At 37.2% G+C, this 17562-nt stretch overlaps 1 protein-coding gene across 2 annotated transcripts in view; it reads right to left on the reverse strand.

Moving 5' to 3' along the window:
* The window catches only part of SBF2 (SET binding factor 2), a 394504-nt gene that overhangs the window by 248159 nt on the left and 128783 nt on the right, over positions 1 to 17562 (reverse strand). For both annotated transcript variants that reach the window (XM_049780980.1, XM_049780981.1), the window contains exon 3: positions 9415 to 9552. In XM_049780980.1, the coding sequence (XP_049636937.1) occupies positions 9415 to 9552 (138 nt within the window). The remainder of the gene's footprint in view (positions 1 to 9414; positions 9553 to 17562) is intronic.

Below are 17562 nucleotides of genomic sequence, written 5' to 3' on the forward strand. Positions count from 1 at the left end.
CCACCAATGTTCCCAGAGTCCATCCCACGTCATCAACCCTGACCTCATCCTGCCATCATAACAGGGATCTTTTAAAGTTTGGTTGTTAACATTTGGTTTCATGATTTCATTGTTGTTGATGCTGGCTTGGATATTTACTTCTGGCCTTTCTTAACACCACCAATGTACCTTAGGTACATTGAAAGACTCCTTTGCTCCTATCCCCCATCATTTCATATGTCTCGTTCTCCTCCCCCATTCAATTGCTTTCCTTCTCCTCACTTTATTATGTTATTATGGGGCCTAAACTGTTCTCAACAACCGCCATTTAAGCCATTGCATTTCTTCATGCAGTTATTCTAAATGCCAGATATAAATGATATCATCTTGTATTTATCGTTCTTCTGGATTACATCATTTAACATAATATCTTCAAATTATATCCATGTTGCAAAGAAATTCATAATGGTCTTTACTCTTTTATGGGAAGAAGGGCTTTGGGTCACACTCAGCTACACTCAGGGGTGACTCCTGGCTCTGTGCTCAGAAATCACTCCTGGCAGGCTCAGGGAACCATATGGGATACCGAGATTCAAACTACCATCCGTCCTGGGTTGGCTGCATGCAAAGCAAATGCCCTACTGCTGTGCTATCTCTCCACCTCCATCTTTGCCCATTCTTAATAAAACTTTTGCTTTACTACTAATATGAGCTCTTCATATATTTTTTTGATAAACTCACAATACAATTCACCAATATTTTCTCCTGTTTTAATAGGGTTTTTTTGCATTTTGGTGATTTCTATACTGTGCAGAAGCTTTGTAGTTTAGCACAGGGGTCTCAAACTCATGACTCACGGGCCATTTGTGGCCCTCCATACAACATTTTGTGGCCCTGCCCTAGAGAAATCTTTTGTTTTGTTTTAGTTGTTTGGGTCACACACCCCAATGTTCAAGGCTTACTACTGACTTTGCACTCAAGGATCACCCCGACTTTGCCTCCTGCGGCCCCCAGGTAAATTGAGTTTGAGACCCCTGGTTTAACACATACCACAACTTATTTTTTGTTGTTGCCTTTGCTTTTGATCTTACATTTAAAAAATCATCACTGACAATATATTATTAAAGCACTTATCACTTATGTTTTCTTCTAGGAGTTTTAAAGTTACAGGTCTTACATTCATTTATATAAATTCATTTTAAATTTATTTTGTATGTATGTGGTGCAAAGATTAAAGTCAAGTTTTCTTTTTGTAATAATTTTTATTGTGACCAAAGTAAATTAGGAATCTTTCACAGTAATATTTGAGGTACATACTAACAATAAATCAGGGCCTTTTCCACCACCAGTGTTGTTCTCCCTCCACCCCTATACCCAGCATGCATCTGATATCTCCCTCACTTGCCCACTGAACTGCTAGTATAACTACTCCCCTCTGTGTATAGCTTGTCGTAGATTGGGTATCGATTCTGTTGTCATTAACTTTGAGTTTGGCATTTGAGTCTGATCATTTTTTTATTTCTGCTCAGTGTTCATATGACTGTTTGGTCCTGGTCCCCTCCATTTTATCCCCCTTCAATTCATGAGGCAGAATAAGATGATCCAAGTTATGTGGTTCTGTTGGGAAAAAAAACTGGGAGGATTCCATCTAGAGGTTATAAATATCAATTTAAAAGAAGGGAGGGGAAAAAAGAAAAACAAAACAAAAAACACAAAGCAAAAAATAAAAAAGCATCTACCAAAAAAAAAAATCCAGCAACTAAAAACAACCACCATCATATACTAACCACAAGAATGAAAAAAGATTAAAAAATTGTTAAATAATAAAAAAGAAGATAAAAAGAAAAAGGGGATGGAGTGGTGGTGCAAGCATTAAGGCATCTGCCTTGCCTGCTCTAGCCTAGGACAGATGGTGGTTCAATCCCCAGACATTCCATATGATCCCCCTAGCCAGGAACAATTTCTGAATGCATAGCCAGGAGTAACCCCTGAGCATCACCGGGTGTGGTCCAAAAACAAACAATATAAATAAACAAAAAAAAAAAAGAAAAAGAAAAAACAGTAAGAAGAAAACGAAAAAGCAAACAAAAAAATGAAGGAAGGTGGGTTGGTGTGGCAAGGTTTTATGCTTCTTTTCTTTTTCTTTCTTTCTTTCTTTCTTTCTTTTTTTTTTTTTTTTTTTTGGCATAGGCACAGTGAATATTGGGGAAATTAGAAAGGAAATTCCCTTGCCCTAAGGAATACAGGGGTTTTCCACCATTAAAGCATACTGCCATGGGAACAACTACAGGCTCCTTATACGCTCATTTTCATACCCCAAGGTCTTTTTATTATGCCAGAAAACTTTCTGTTCAGTTTTGGATGATAGCATCAGGCCTCTGTAGCTATAGATCTCGTCATAAGACGAAGGCTAGGATAGAGTCTTTCTTTACAGTTCTAGAAGTTCTGTTCCATCACTTATTGTAAACAGTCTTCTGTAATTAGTGGTCTTGGCGTTTGCTCAGATCCTAGGACAAAGCCTAGGATAGAGTCTTTCATTATGGTTCCAGAAGTTCTTCTCAGTCGTAGTTGTCAAAGTCAGACCTCTGGAATTTGAGATCTTGGTTTTTGTACAAATCCTAGGCCAAGGCCTAGGCTAGGATCTTTCTTATTGGTACCACAATAGGTCCTTCCCAGTCATGTTTGTCAAAGTCAGTCTTCTGTACTTAGTGATCTTGGTTTTTGCACAGAGCAAAGGATGACATGTCTTCTGATTTCATCATATTGTTAGATGATGAGATAGGGCAACCCTCTCTTAGATCAAGTTGTTGCCGTTTCCTCATTGTTAGGATGTCATATCAAAACAGTTTAAAGCTTATGTTAGAACCAAGTCACGGGGATTATTGGACTTGTTCTAGTGGCCCCAATATGCACCAGTAACGACATGTGGCACTGTTCCTCTTTTACATAGGCACAGTAAAATGGGAAAATACTTTACATACAAACAAGTTCTTATCTAATAGAGATGGGAACACACAAATCTTGTAATGCAATGAGACCTTACACCCTGAACATTGTCATAATGACCTGGCTCAGGCCTCAGAAGAATGGTCATTCTCCATTCACCCTTGAACCAGGGGTGCTATCTACAAAACAACCACGGTTGTCTAAAACATCACCTGGAAGCAATCCTCTACCAGGGAAGACCCTACCACTGATCTGGCATCGACCTACTCAAAAAAGACTTCCCTTAACACCCAGAAGACTTAACAACAACAATGACCTGCTTTCAGGACTAGGCTTTCTTCATTGCCCTCTAGTTGTGAGGTGAAACTAGAGGACACTCCGCATCATCCTGACTTCAATGTAGGAAATGCACAGATTACAGGATCTTTAACTATGGAGTCCTGACACCAACAACAGCGACTTTGTAAAAAATAAAAGTGTATTGGCACTACAGACAATGACTTGTGTTGGACAACTTAGTATGCCTGGAGCCTACAGTTGGTCTTATGCCAGAAAACTTCAGGGGTAAGGTCTCCTTGTATTTATGCCAAGGCTTTTTGCTGTACTCCTTTGACTCATCCTTTAAAAAAAGGAGAGAGAGAGAGAGAGAGAGAGAGAGAGAGAGAGAGAGAGAGAGAGAAGAAAATAACAACTTTGCCTTTGTACTTCCTGAAACAAATGTATTATGATTAATTGTGTCAATGACTAATATAATAGTATTAAACTTCAGATCAGGAAGTCTCAAGGTCTATCACTTAAATTTTTGAGGTTAAATTAATATGCATGTTCATGAAACTGCAAAAAATATACTATGCCTTCAATGTTAAAGGAGTTACATAAATTTTGTCGCTTTAGACTGCTTTGTGTACTGCTAAGAAATTTTATAATGTACCACAATCTGGGGATTTGTGGGACAAAGTAATTGTGCACATGTTTTGTTTTATTTTTCTTAATCTTTTTTGTCTGAAAGTTCAAAATTACAATGTCAGCAAGGGGATTTCTTCTGAGAATTCTGTTTATGGGTGACTGTCTTCCCACTATAACTTCACCTTGTCCTCTTTCTTTACATTTTTTGTCTTCATTAAAAAAAAAAAAAAAAAAAACAATAAAAACACACCAAAAAAAAACCCCCAAAAAACCCTGTACAAGTTGGTGCCAGAGCGGTATTAGGAATTTCCCAGGGAGAGGTTTGATTCCTGGTGCTGTTGCAGGGAACTGTGCCAATTCTACGTCTGATCTGGAGTTCTGGGTTAGAGGTTAACTGTCCAATCACATGCAGTCTAAGTTGGGTCCACATGACACATGCTCAGGATGGGAGGTGCCCTGTATTATAAAATGTATGGGTTCTTATTTCTTGAAGATAAGAGCATGTTTCTGTGCATAAGATTTCCCCCTTTTTTAGAGTGCCTATGCAAAAGGAAATGGTGCCATATTACATTGCTGGTACATTTTGGAGGTAAAAATGACTGGCTACACAATCTCTGTGCTCTGGTTTTGAAAAGGTCAAGTTTTCATCATACCTTTTACTGAAAACACTATACTTTTGCCATTTTTGGAAATATATGACTTTATTTAAGGGACCTGTATTCTGTTCCATTGATTGTTTTTTTGTTTTGTTTTGTTTTGTTTTGGGGCCACACCGGGTGACAGTCAGGGGTTACTCCTGGCTATGCGCTCAGAAATCGGTCCTGGCTTGGGCGACCATATGGGATGCTGGGGGATCAAATCATGGTCTGTCCTGGGTCAGTCACGTGCAAGGTAAACGCCCTACTGTTGAGCCACGGCTCCAGCCCCAGTTCCATTGATCTTTATGATTAACCCCATCATACTCTGATTACAATTGTTTTGTGATATATTTTGAAATTAAGAATATGTTGTGGGGTCGGAGAGGTGGTGCTAGAGGTAAGGTGTCTGCCTTGCAAGCACTAGCCAAGGAAGAAAGAATATGTTGCAGAGCCAGAGCAATAGCACAGCGGTAGGGCATTTGCCTTGCATGTGGCCAACCTGGGACAGACCCAGGTTCATTACTGGCATCCCATATGATCCCCTGAGCCTTCCAGAGGCAATTTCTGGAGCCAAGAGTTACCTCTGAGCACTGCTGGGTGGCCCAAAAGAACAAAACAAAAACAAGAATATGTTGCCTCTAAATTTATTCCTCATGCTCAAGATTATGATTTTGTGGTTCAAAATAAATAACAGAATTTTAAAAATTGCTCTCAATAAAAAAAATACCTTTAGAATTTTTATAAGCTGCATACAACCTCCAGATTTCTTATGTTAGTTACATAGGAAAACATTCTGGAAGTTTACCCTACAAGTGCTCAGGCAAAAGCCATACTACTGTCATGCCAGGGGGTGCCAGCAGGTCACTGGTGAGAGCATTTTAACAACAACAATTCTTATAGTCCATGTATGAAATAACTTTTTATTTGTTTCTGCATTTTTCCATTAATCCTTAATGATATCTTACAGTTCTCACTGTAGAGATTGTTCACCAACTGGGCTTATTATTCGTCAGTTTTTTTCAAGCAATTTTAAATAGATTTTTTTTTTTTTTTTTTTTTTGGTTTTTGGGCCACACCCGGTAACGCTCAGGGGCTACTCCTGGCTATGCGCTCAGAAGTTGCTCCTGGCTTCGGGGACCATATGGGACGCCGGGGGATCGAACCGCGGTCCTTCCAAGGCTGGCGCAGGCAAGGCAGGCACCTTACCTCTAGCGCCACCGCCCGGCCCCTTTAAATAGAATTTTTAATTTATTTCTTTTTCTGACACATTGTTACTGGTAGAGAAACAAAACTAAATATTAAACGTTGATTTTTTTCTATACTACAACTTTGCACAACTCTTTTATAAATTCTAAGGTTATTTTTAGCAGTTTTTTCAAGGTATTGTAAATATATCATTGGCAAACTGAGATCATTTTACTTCTTTTCTAAGTTGGATGCCTTATACTTCTTTTTCTTGATTAATTTCTCTAAATAGGACATCTACTGGTAATGAATAAAAGTGGTAATAAAGGGCATTCTTTTTCTTTTTGGATTTTGAGTCAAACTTAATAGCGCTCAGGAATTACTCCTGGCTCTGTGCTCAGAAATCACTCCTGGCAGGCACGGGGGACTATATGGGATGCTGGGATTCAAACCACCAACAATCCTGGAATGGCTGTGTGCAAGGCAAGTGCCTTACTGCTATAAGGCCAGCCCCAATATAGGGCATTCTTGACCAGAACTTAGAGGGATATTTTTCAGCATTTTGCCATAAATTATTTATGTTGTAAGCATGTCACACGTGGCTTCTATTACGTTAAAAAATATTCCTCCTATACAATCTCTATAGATGAGAGTTTTATCATGAATTAATTTTAAATGTGTCAATTTTCTTCTCATTAAAATTTTGTAATTTTTATTGTCACATATACTGATTTGTGGATGCTAAACCATCCTTCCATCCCTGGAATAATTTATTTAATCATGGTATATTGTTAAGTTCAGTTTACTAAAAAAATTTTTTTCTAAAAATTTCACATCAATCAAAAACGGTGGCCCAGAAGAGGGCAAGAAAGAGTAGAGTGGGCAGGATGTTGCCTTGCACAAAACCAACCTGGGTTGGATCGCCAGCATACCACATGATCCCCTGAGCACTGCCAAAAGTAATTCCTCAGTGCAAAACCAAATAACTCCTAAGTAATGCCAGGTATGGTCTAAAACAAAAACAAGCAAAAAGATATTGCCACATAGTATTTTTCTTGTGCTGTCACTGTTTGATTTTAATGTCAGTAATATAAGCCCTATAAAATGAGTTTGTAATGTTTCTTCTTGCTGCGTGTTGGGGAAGAGTTTAAAAAGAATTGCCATTAATTATTCTATTAATACTATAATTTACTACTATAGCCATTTAAGTCCTAAATTTTTCTTCAATGACATGAATTTAATATTTTACCAGTAATGAAAAATCCCATCTTTGTTGTTGTTGTTTTGGGGCCACACCTGGTGATGCAGAGGGGTTACTCCTGGCTCTGTGCTCAGAAATCGCTCCTGGCAGGCTCCGGGGACCACATGGGATCAAACCCAGGTCTGTCCTGGGTCAGCCGCATGCTGTGCTGTAACCCCGAACCCTTTCTTTTTTGGTGTTGTTTTTATAAAAATTCCATTTGTAAAGACTGTAGGCTTCCTGAAATTAATCCACTTTCCTCGTCTTTCCAATTTGTTGGTATGCAATTATTCACAGCAGTATCTTATAATTCTTGTAACTTGTGTGATTAAAGTTCTAAAGTTTCTTTTTTCATTCCTAATTTTTTTTAGTATTCTCTCTTTTGCTTGGCAAATCTGACTAAGTTTGTCTTTTTTATCTCATTAAAAACTGTACTAAGTATCTTTTCTAATTTCCTCTGTTCTTTTTAATTTGTGTTCACTCTAATCTAGTTATTTTTTTTCTTCTAACTTTGACCTTAGTTGGTGGATGAGTGTGTGTGAGTGAGTGTGTGTGTGTGTGTGTGTGTGTGTGTGTGTGTGTGTGTGAGTGTGTGCGCATTCTTTTTAATTTGTTTTCACTCTAGTTATTTTCTTTCTTCTAACTTTGAGCTTAATTGGTGGATGGGTGTGTGTGTGTGTGCGTGTGTGTGTGTGTCACAGGATGTCTGTGTGTGTCACAGGGTGTATGTGTACGTGTGTGTGTGTGTGTGTGTGTGTTTGGGCCACAGGGTTTACTCCTGGCTATGTGCTCAGAAACAGCAGTGGCTTGGGGGGCCATATGGGACGCTGGGGGAATCGAACCACGGTCTGTCCTAGGCTAGGCGCCCGCAAGGCAGACGCCTTACTGCTTGTGCCACCGCTCTGGCCCGAGTTTAGTTTTATTTTCTAGCACTCAGAATTGTCAGTGTTAGGTTGTTTGTACTTTTTTTCTTACTGTATTACCAAAAAATTCCCTTTTACATGTGTCTACTTAACTTTATTAATTTTTGTATGTATTTTCATTTGTGTCTGGAATTCTTTTCTTTTGGTTTATTCTTTGATTCCCTATTTTTTATAAGCAGCTTGTAAAATCAGCATTATAAGATGTGATTTGTTTTCAATTATACTGACAAATCTAATTTTTGCATACAGAAAATTCTGATCTTGGAGTTTAAACAAATAACAAATATTCACTGTTGACCACTTCAAAACACAAAACAATCTGATTCCCTGTTTCTGCAAGCAGTAAAAGCATGACAGATACTGAAATGAACACTCAACATCTCCCAAACTAGTTTCCCTCTTTTTTTATATAGCACTGAGGTAAAACAAGTCAACAAATTTCCCTCCCCACCAAAAAATGGTTTCTGATTTCTTTTCCATGGATAGGCTCTTACCAAGCTTCAAGCTAAATAGTTTAAAATATCCCAGATTTATCTCCTTGTTTGGCTGTCAATCATGAAACTGCACAAGATACCCAAGGGCCAGTGAGATAGTACAGTGGGTAGGACATTTGACTTGCATGTAGCCCATCTGGGTTCTACCCCTGGCTCCCCATATAGTCCCCCAAACCACTAGGAGTGATCCCTAAGCACAAAGCCAGAAGTACTGTGTACTGCCAGTGTACAACTCCCCCCCAAAAAACGACATACATATGATGCCCAATATTTTTTCATAAATATTTTCTATATAAAGAAAAGAGATATTGTTGTCTGAAACTAAAATCCTCAATACTTTGAAATAGCACTTCTTAACTTAAATAGCTCTAACCTATCAACTTTGATCTAGCTCCACAAATAAGTTAATATATTTACACTGTTGCTTAAAAAATAGCATCAAGCATTGTAATTTAAAAAAATTATCAACATTCTGGTTAAATGTTCTATAAACTATGGAAGATACACATACTATGTGATGTACTGACAAAATTACAAATTAACATGACAGGATACAAAACTTAATAAAATCTATCCACAGATAGGCCTTTCTTTAGAAACATTCAGGTAACAGGCTGGAGAGAGAGTAATATGTATAAGCCTTTACATGCAGGAAACCTGGGTTCAATTCGCAACACCCAAGCCCAGCCAGTAGTGATCCCATATAAAAAGCCAGGAGCCAGTCCTGATCACAACCAGGTGTCACTTCCCACTGCCATGGCCCACCCCCATTAAGATTATGAACCAGTATTTCAACAGAATAATAAGGGTCTGGGGTAAAGTAAACCTTAAATATGTGAGGCCCTGATTCAATCCCTGGAATTGCCTCAGAGAAAATGAAGAGCTGACCCCAGCCCCCTACCCAGTACCTTTGGGATGCGGCCTCTAAAATTAACAAAAAAATAAGTAAACCTTATCTTACTCTTTTTTCCATCATATAGTACCTCACTCATCAAAATTTATTCCAAAGAATTCGAAGATGCATTTTAACAGGAAAAAAAATACAAAAATATAATTCTAAATGTTGTCTCTCTTTAACTGTACTTTGGGTAGGCAAGTTGTACCTGAAGGTTGATTTCTGCCTCATAGAAGGTCAAGCATGAGCAGTAATGTCGATCTGAGTCAATATCTGTCAGAACCACCACAAAAAATGTTGGCTGCTTCCTCTCTCTGGATAGTTGCCATCCACCTGGCTGACAAAACTACATAAAAAAGAAAAGTGAGATTTTTTTATATAAATTTTTAATCAAGTCACCAAGAGATACACAGCAACAATGTTGTTCATGATAGCGTTCCACTCACACAACATACGACATCTTTCACCAGTGTATGTTTCTCACCACCAATGTCCCCAATTTCCCTCCAGCCCCCCTCCCATGTGCCTCTATAAAAGATATTTTTCTTCACTCTCTTTTCTTTTTTTTTTGGGGGGGGGAACACACCTGATGATGCTCAGGGGTTACTCCTTGCTATGTGCTCAGAAATCGCTCCTGGCTTGGGGGACCATATGGGACACGGGGGCAAGGGGGAGGGTATCAAACCAAGGTCTGTCCTGGATCAGCCCCCAGACAAGGCAAAAGCCCTACCACTGTGCTATCATTCTGGTCTTTGCAGTCTCTTCTCTTTTCCCTCCCTCCCTTCTCCCCTCCCTCCCTCCCCTTCCCTCCCTGTCTCTGTTTCTCTCCCTTTTTTTCTTAAGACCTTGAGGTTTGTGGAGAAGCTATAGCACAGCCGGGAGGGCATTTGCCTTGCATGCCGCCAACCTGGGTTTGATACCCAGCATCCCATATGGTCCCCTGAGCCTGACAGGAGTGCAGAGCCAGTAGTAACCCTGAGCACTGCCAAGTGTGGCCCCCAAGCAAACAAACAAAAAAAAAAAAACAACAAAAGACTCTGGTTTGCAATACTGTCACTGAAGGGATATCATTCATATCTTGTCCAAAGTGATCACTTTCAACTAGCATTGTATTGTGACATTTTAATAGTGTAACAAAAGTACCATTTGTAAATCTGAAAAATGTTAAAATGCTTTATTAAGTATTATTTCTAGCTGACATGACCTTAGCAGTAATTTTTATATGTCACACGAGTTTGTAAAGCAGACACTTTGTCTTTTGTTTGTTTGTCTTTTGTTTTGTTTTGTTTTGGGATCACACCCGGTCACGCTCAGGGGTTACTCCTGGCTCTATGCTCAGAAGTTGCTCCTGGCAGGCTCAGAGGACCATATGGGACACTGGGATTCGAACCACCGACCTTCTGCATGCAAGGCAAACACTTTACCTCCATGCTATCTCTCTGGCCCCCAGAACACTTTTTCTAATGTACTTATAAATTTTGCAAAGATAGCTTCAATATTCACAAGACATAGCTGATAATGAACTATCATTGGAAATGTAAAAATAATTTTTAAATCTAACAGAAAATGAGCTATGATATTTAAAACTGAACAAAATATTTAAACAAACACCCCATCAAAGAAGATGTTCAAAAAGTAAAAAACAGCAACTACACACCTATTCGAATGGATAAGCTTCAAAACATTGACAATAGCAAATACTGGCAACATTACAGAGCAAGAACTCTTATTTATTGCTTGTAGGTGCAAAATCAACAATTACTTTGGAATTCTGTGGGGTAGGTTTTTTTTTTATTAAATCATTGTACTTTAATAAAATACAATTCAAAAAGATAAAAATCCTTCTTCTAATAGAAACACTATAACATCCATATGGAAAAATATTATGGTTTAGTCAGTAAGATTTTCTTAAGACAGTGAAATGGCCTCATTTTCTCAAGTTTACACAAGAGGGCTTCTGTTAATATCTGATTTTTTTTTTAAGTATGCACAGTAAACTTTTGGGAAATTCCAAGGATTGTTTTCTATTATGTAAGTACTTCTTCAAATCTAAAGTTAATGTGACTTCAAGATATCATGGTATTTCATGGTAATCTGGTTAAATGTTTTATTATGCCTAATGACACTGTCAAAATAGGTAACATTTTATACTATGATTTTTATTAAATAATGGATACTTTACAGGAAGGCTTTTCTTGGGAGGGGATCATACCTAGCAATGCTCAGAAGTTACTCTTGGCTCTACAATCAGAAAACTACTGGCAGGCTCAGAGGACCAATTATATGGGGTGGATAGGTTAAAACCAGGGTCAGACATTGACAAGGCGGCACCTTACCTGTCCTTTATAGGAAATCTTGATTCTGTTTTCTCAAATAAAATACGCTAGTTATGAGTATTCAAAAGTAAACAGTCTCATAATCAAACTTAGCATTTTTTCCAAAGGATGAGAGGAAATGTCCCTAATGCCCAGTTAAATGTCACTTTTCTATTCACTGTATCATAAGATTAATCATTGAATGTGAATTGTTAGAAGATAATATCAATATTTGCAAAAAAGCACTCCCCACAAAATTTGAAAGTGATGTGTTAAATAATGTTAGCTCGTTCAATCAAATTTTAAATCTTTGCTGAGGAAGTAATAAAAAATAAGGGAGTAGACACTGCAATTCTTGAACCTGAGCTTAAGTCACATTTCTGACAGGAATGTTAGGGAATGTTTAGACAGCTGGAAATAAATAAAGTCACTAAAAGATAGCACGTAAGTAGAACAATAAATTTGGGGGGCGGGGGGAACAGGATAAAATCAGGAATTTCTCTCCAGTGCCTGGAAAACAGGAAAAATAATACTATCACAGGTGTAAAACCTAAACTGTTTAAAATCAATTGTAACTGGCTACACTTTTCCTTACTGTTTTCATGTAACTAAGGAAACACATCTGTTTGAGGTACCATTATTAATGAATATACCATATAAGTTGTAAAACATTACTTCTATATATGCTTGACTGTATATACCAGGGGTCCTCAAACTTTTTAAACAGGGGGCCAGTTCACTGTCCTTCAGACTGTTGGAGGGCCAGATTATAGTAAAAACAAAAATTATGAACAAATTTCTATGCACACTGCATATATCTTATTTAGAAGTGAAGAAACAAAATGGGAATAAATACGATATGTGGCCCGTGGGCCATAGTTTGAGGATCATTGGTATATACTATGACTTAAAATTTTAATTATTCCTTTCCACCTGGTCCTCATCATTTCACACATACCATAAAAATAAAACATTACTGGGGAGCAGTCAATATGAAAGATTTCCCTTCAGAATGTTAAGCCTTAAGTTTGCTTTAAGACCTTGGCATAACCATCATAATATAACAAGTGATATTTCAAGACAAAGAGATAAGACTTGACCATCAGTGCTTGAAAATACACACTAAAAAATTAAAATCAATCTCTTTAACTGCCCAAGGTATGAAGTAGATGATCTATAAATGTCATTCATTTACAAATATAAGCATCAATAATCTCTATTTCCACAATTGTGAAACATTTTACATACAACTGTATCTCACATCTGGGTTCACAGCCAACTGGGTTAAAATCTACAGCACCAGAAATGGTTTCTGAGCACTACCAGGGGTTACATCTGAGCACATAGTCAGCTCCTTAGTAATGTTGCATATGGCCAAAAAAAAGGGGGGGGGGGGAAGGTTATACTAAAAATACTACTTGCTTACAAGAACTGTAATAAAGCTAGAATAAACTTTTTAACTTAGGTAAATAGATGAATGATGCAAAAATAATTTTTAATACAGAAATAAACCTATACATACAAGAACAACTCATCTCCTTTTACTAATGGAAAACTTTAATACTTTTCGAGGAAAAGTACAATTCCTCTGTGTTCTTAAAGCATGTGAAACAACCTGTAAATGGAGAAGACTAAAAAGAAATTCTCCCTGTAAACTGAATACTTGACGCATTCTTGCTTACAAGCCCTCCTCTCCATTTTCTATCTCAACATAATACCCACTTTAAGTTAATTCTACTATGTGTGTATTTGTTTAGATTAAGTGCTTTCTTGGGTGATTTAAATAGTCATTAGAAATATATTGCAGCAGGTAGCATGCATGCCTTATACCTGGCTAACCATGTCTGATCCCCTATAACCATACACACAATGTTCCCAACAGTGCAAGGTGTGATAACTGAACACAGAGTCAAAAGCTCTAAGCACTGCTGGATATGGCCCTAAAATAAAACAAATAAACAAATAATATGTAATAATTAATTAAGTATTCTTTTTACAATTCACTATTTCTAATTTTTATACACTTGTACTGGGCAAGAACCAATGGAATTAGAGAACAGGGTAACTTAAAAAAAAATAGGTCTGGGGCCACACCTAATGGTGTTCAAGGTATAGTACTGGAGGGGTTTAGAGGACCATATACAGTGTCAGAGATTGACCCTGTGCTGCCTGCTTGTAAGGCAACCACTCTACCCAATGTGCTATCATTTCAGTCCCTCCATATTTTATTTATTTAACCTCTAAGGTAAATTTTACTAAATTCTAGTAATAAAATGCAAATGAAAAGTCTTCTATGAAAAGATGAACAATATCATTCTTCCTTTTGTATTTTGTAAGAAAATTAAGGTTTTCTCAATATAGAGAATACTCAAATTATCTCAAAAATCTTTTGAGTCTCAATATTTAACTTCCCTTTTTTTTTTTGATGCTCAGGGGTTACTCCTGGCTAAGTGCTCAGGAATTGCCCCTGGCTTGGGGGGACCATATGGGATGCCGGGGGATCGAACAGCGGTCCTTCCTTGGCTAGCGCTTGCAAGGCAGACACCTTACCTCAAGTGCCACCTTGCCAGCACCTAACTTCCTTTTTTTTTTTAATATTTTTTAATATTTAACTTTCTAGATCCATAGTGTCACCCACATTACTGAGCATAGTTCTGCTTGCTCTGTCTGGAATCATTAATACTTAATTAGAATTTATTTTTACAGACACAATTTCTTTACATCAATATCATCTGAAAGTCCCGTTACAGTAATCAGGCAAGAAAAGAAAGGGCATTCAAATTCAAACAAGAGTTATAGCATCCCTTTTTGTAAGTGGCAAGATAAAATACATAGAGAATCCTAAAGACTCTACTAATAAACCCTGAGAAATAATAAACCAGGAGAGGGAAAGTCCACGCTACAAAACCAACGCGCAAAAATCTTTTCAATTTGTATATACAAATAATAAACTAGAAAATAAATTAAAAAGACAACTCTCTTTAAAATAGAATTCCACAGTACAAGTGTGTATCTTCAGAGAGCCAATACTTGAGTGTAATCTCAGAGACAGCATGTGACTTCTATCCAAGCAACAACCCTCGCCACAAAGGGAATTATTAAGGCAAGCCTAATTTTATGTTTTAATGTGTGTTGTAACAAGAAAGATAAAGTAAACAATTTTGTGTCTGCTTGGGGGGGGGACAAAGAACTTGGGAGGGTGGGTCACATGGAGGTGGGATTGGTGTTGGAACATTAAAAACCTGAAACAACTATACTATGAACAACTTTGTAAATCGTGGTATTTAAATGAAATTAAAGTATTTTTTGAAAAATAAAATAAAATTGAGCCCCAAAGCATCAAATAAATAGGAAACTGTGGTTCTGAAGAGCTGAATTAAAAATTAGAAGTCACTATTGAAAGAAATAAAAGAGGATAGCAGAAAATGGAAAAATTTCCATGTTCATGGGTTAAAGAATCAATACGTCAACATGACTATTTTACCCAAAAGTCTGATACAGAATTCAGTACCCATCAAAATCCAGATGACATTCTTCTAGAACTTGGAACAAATTCTATCAAAATTTGCATGGAATCATAGAATTCTTGCCCCTCTACACCTTTCAAAAAACAATTCTAAGAAAAAAGATGGGAGTTGTTGCATTTCCTGACTTCAACTTACAGTATAAGGTTGTGGAAACAAAAACTGTACGATACTAGAATAAAAATGGGCTCTCAGGGCCAGAGTAATAGCACAGTGGTAGGGCATTTATCTTGCATGTGGTCAACCTGAGTTCTATCCCCAGCATCCCAAATTGTTCCCTGAGCCTGCCAGGAGTGATTTCTGAGCACAGGACCAGAAGTAATGCATGAGTGTCACTAAATGTGTCCTCTCCCAAAATAGGCTCTTGACCAAAGACCAAAACCTAAGGCCAGAGAGATAATAATACAAGAGTTAAAGTTCTTGCCTTGCATGTGACAAACAGGTTTGATCACAAACACAGGTTTTATCACTGCATAAGGTCCCTGAAACACTGCATCACCTTGAGCACTGAGTAAAGAATAAACCCTAAGGATCATCAGGTGTAGCCCAGGAAACAAAGACAAAACAAGACAAAAATAAAAAAGAATTGAGATCCCAGAGATTAACCATCTTATTTATGAGCAGTTAGTCTATTACGAAGGAGCCTGAGGTTGAAGTAGAGCAAGAACAGCTTTTTTCAACAAATGGTGCTGCAAAAACTGGTACACAGCAATAAATGAAATTAGAATACATACCAATAAACTAAATTAGAATCAGAACTCACACAGTACTTCAGAGTGGAATAAAAACATTGAGATAACACTAGAATACATAAAAATACACTGAGGAAAAAATAGGAAAATCTGTTCAGGATATGGACTTCAAGAAATGCCTCCAATGATTTATACTCTAGAGAGAAAGACAACAAAAAGCAAAAATAAACAAATGAGACTACATCAAACGAAAAAAGGGTCTTCGTGTCAAAAGAAACTCAAACTAAAATAAAAGAACCCTACTGAATGGGAGAAAATATATGGACACACATATTAAAGTATTTATATCCAAGATAAACAAACCTCTCATAAACCCAACCAAAAAAAAAAACTTAATAAACCTATCAAGTGATAGAAGAGATGAACAGTCACTTCTCCCAACAGGACATAAGGCTATCTAGTTATGAGAAAAATGTAAATCAAAACAACATTTTGAATGGCATAAATTGAAAAGATCAGAAATAGTAGGGGCTAAAGGAATAGCACAGCAGCCGGGCATTTGTCTTGCATGCAGCCGACCGAGACAGACAGAGGTTCAATCCCCGGCATCCCATATGGTCCCCTGAGCCTGCCAGGAGTGATTTCTGAGTGCAGAGCCACGAGTAACCCTTGAGTGCTGCTGAGTGTGGTCCAAGAACCAAAAACCGAAAAAAAAAGGGGGGGGGGAAGGGAGGGAGGGAGGGAAGAAGAAGGAAAGAGAAAGAAAGAAAGAAAGAAAGAAAGAAAGAAAGAAAGAAAGAAAGAAAGAAAGAAAGAAAGAAAGAAAGAAAGAAAGAAAGAAAGAAAGAAAGAAAGAAAGAAAGAAAGAAAGAAAGAAAGAAAGAAAGAAAGAAGAGAAAGAGAGAAAGAGAGAGAGAAAGAAAGAGAGAAAGAGAGAGAGAAAGAAAGAGAGAAAGAAAGAAAGAAAGAAAGAAAGAAAGAAAGAAAGAAAGAAAGAAAGAAAGAAAGAAAGAAAGAAAGAAAGAAAGAAAGAAAGAAAGAAAGAAAGAAAGAAAGAAAGAAAGAAAGAAAGAAAGAAAGAAAGAAAGAAAGAAAGAAAGAAAAGAAAGAAAGAAAGAAAGAAAAGAAAGAGAAAATCAATTTGGTGGAAATGTGATGAAAAAGGAACTTCCACAGCTATTGGGAATATCATTTGGGACTTCTTTGGAAAACAATTTAAGAGATTTTTCATAAGGGAACTATTAGCCAGAATAATAGTATAGCAGGTAGGGTGCTTGCCTAACACAGGGTAGACCCTTGTTCAACCCCAGCACCCTATATCTCACCCGTGTCCATCAGGATTCTTAAGTGAAGAACCAGGAATAAGCCCTGAGCATCGCCCTTTGTGGTCCAAAAACCAAGGTGGGGGAAAAAAGGTCTACCATATGACATATAAATTCCACTTCTTGGCATCTATCTCCCCAGTACAAAAATACTTGGTAATATGTGTGAATTATGTTTAATGCAGTGCTCAGTACAATAACCAGGATATATATAAAATATATATAAATATATATGATATATATAAATGAACAGTAACAGATGAATGGATAAAGAAACTGTGATATGTATACATATACATATATATGAAGTTGTGATACACACACACACACATACTCTGGAATACTACGCAGGAGTTTCAAAGGAAAATAATATGGTGCAAGTCAATGCAACATGGATAGAACTGGAGGATATCACAGAATTTAGTTAAAAGGTTTTCTTTAGATATTAGAAAATTTCACTCATCTACTAAAAGAAAACAATGGAAAAGATATTATCAAACAAT

This window comes from Suncus etruscus, chromosome 9 (genome assembly GCF_024139225.1).
Source record: "Suncus etruscus isolate mSunEtr1 chromosome 9, mSunEtr1.pri.cur, whole genome shotgun sequence".
Classification (NCBI taxonomy): Eukaryota; Metazoa; Chordata; class Mammalia; order Eulipotyphla; family Soricidae; genus Suncus; species Suncus etruscus.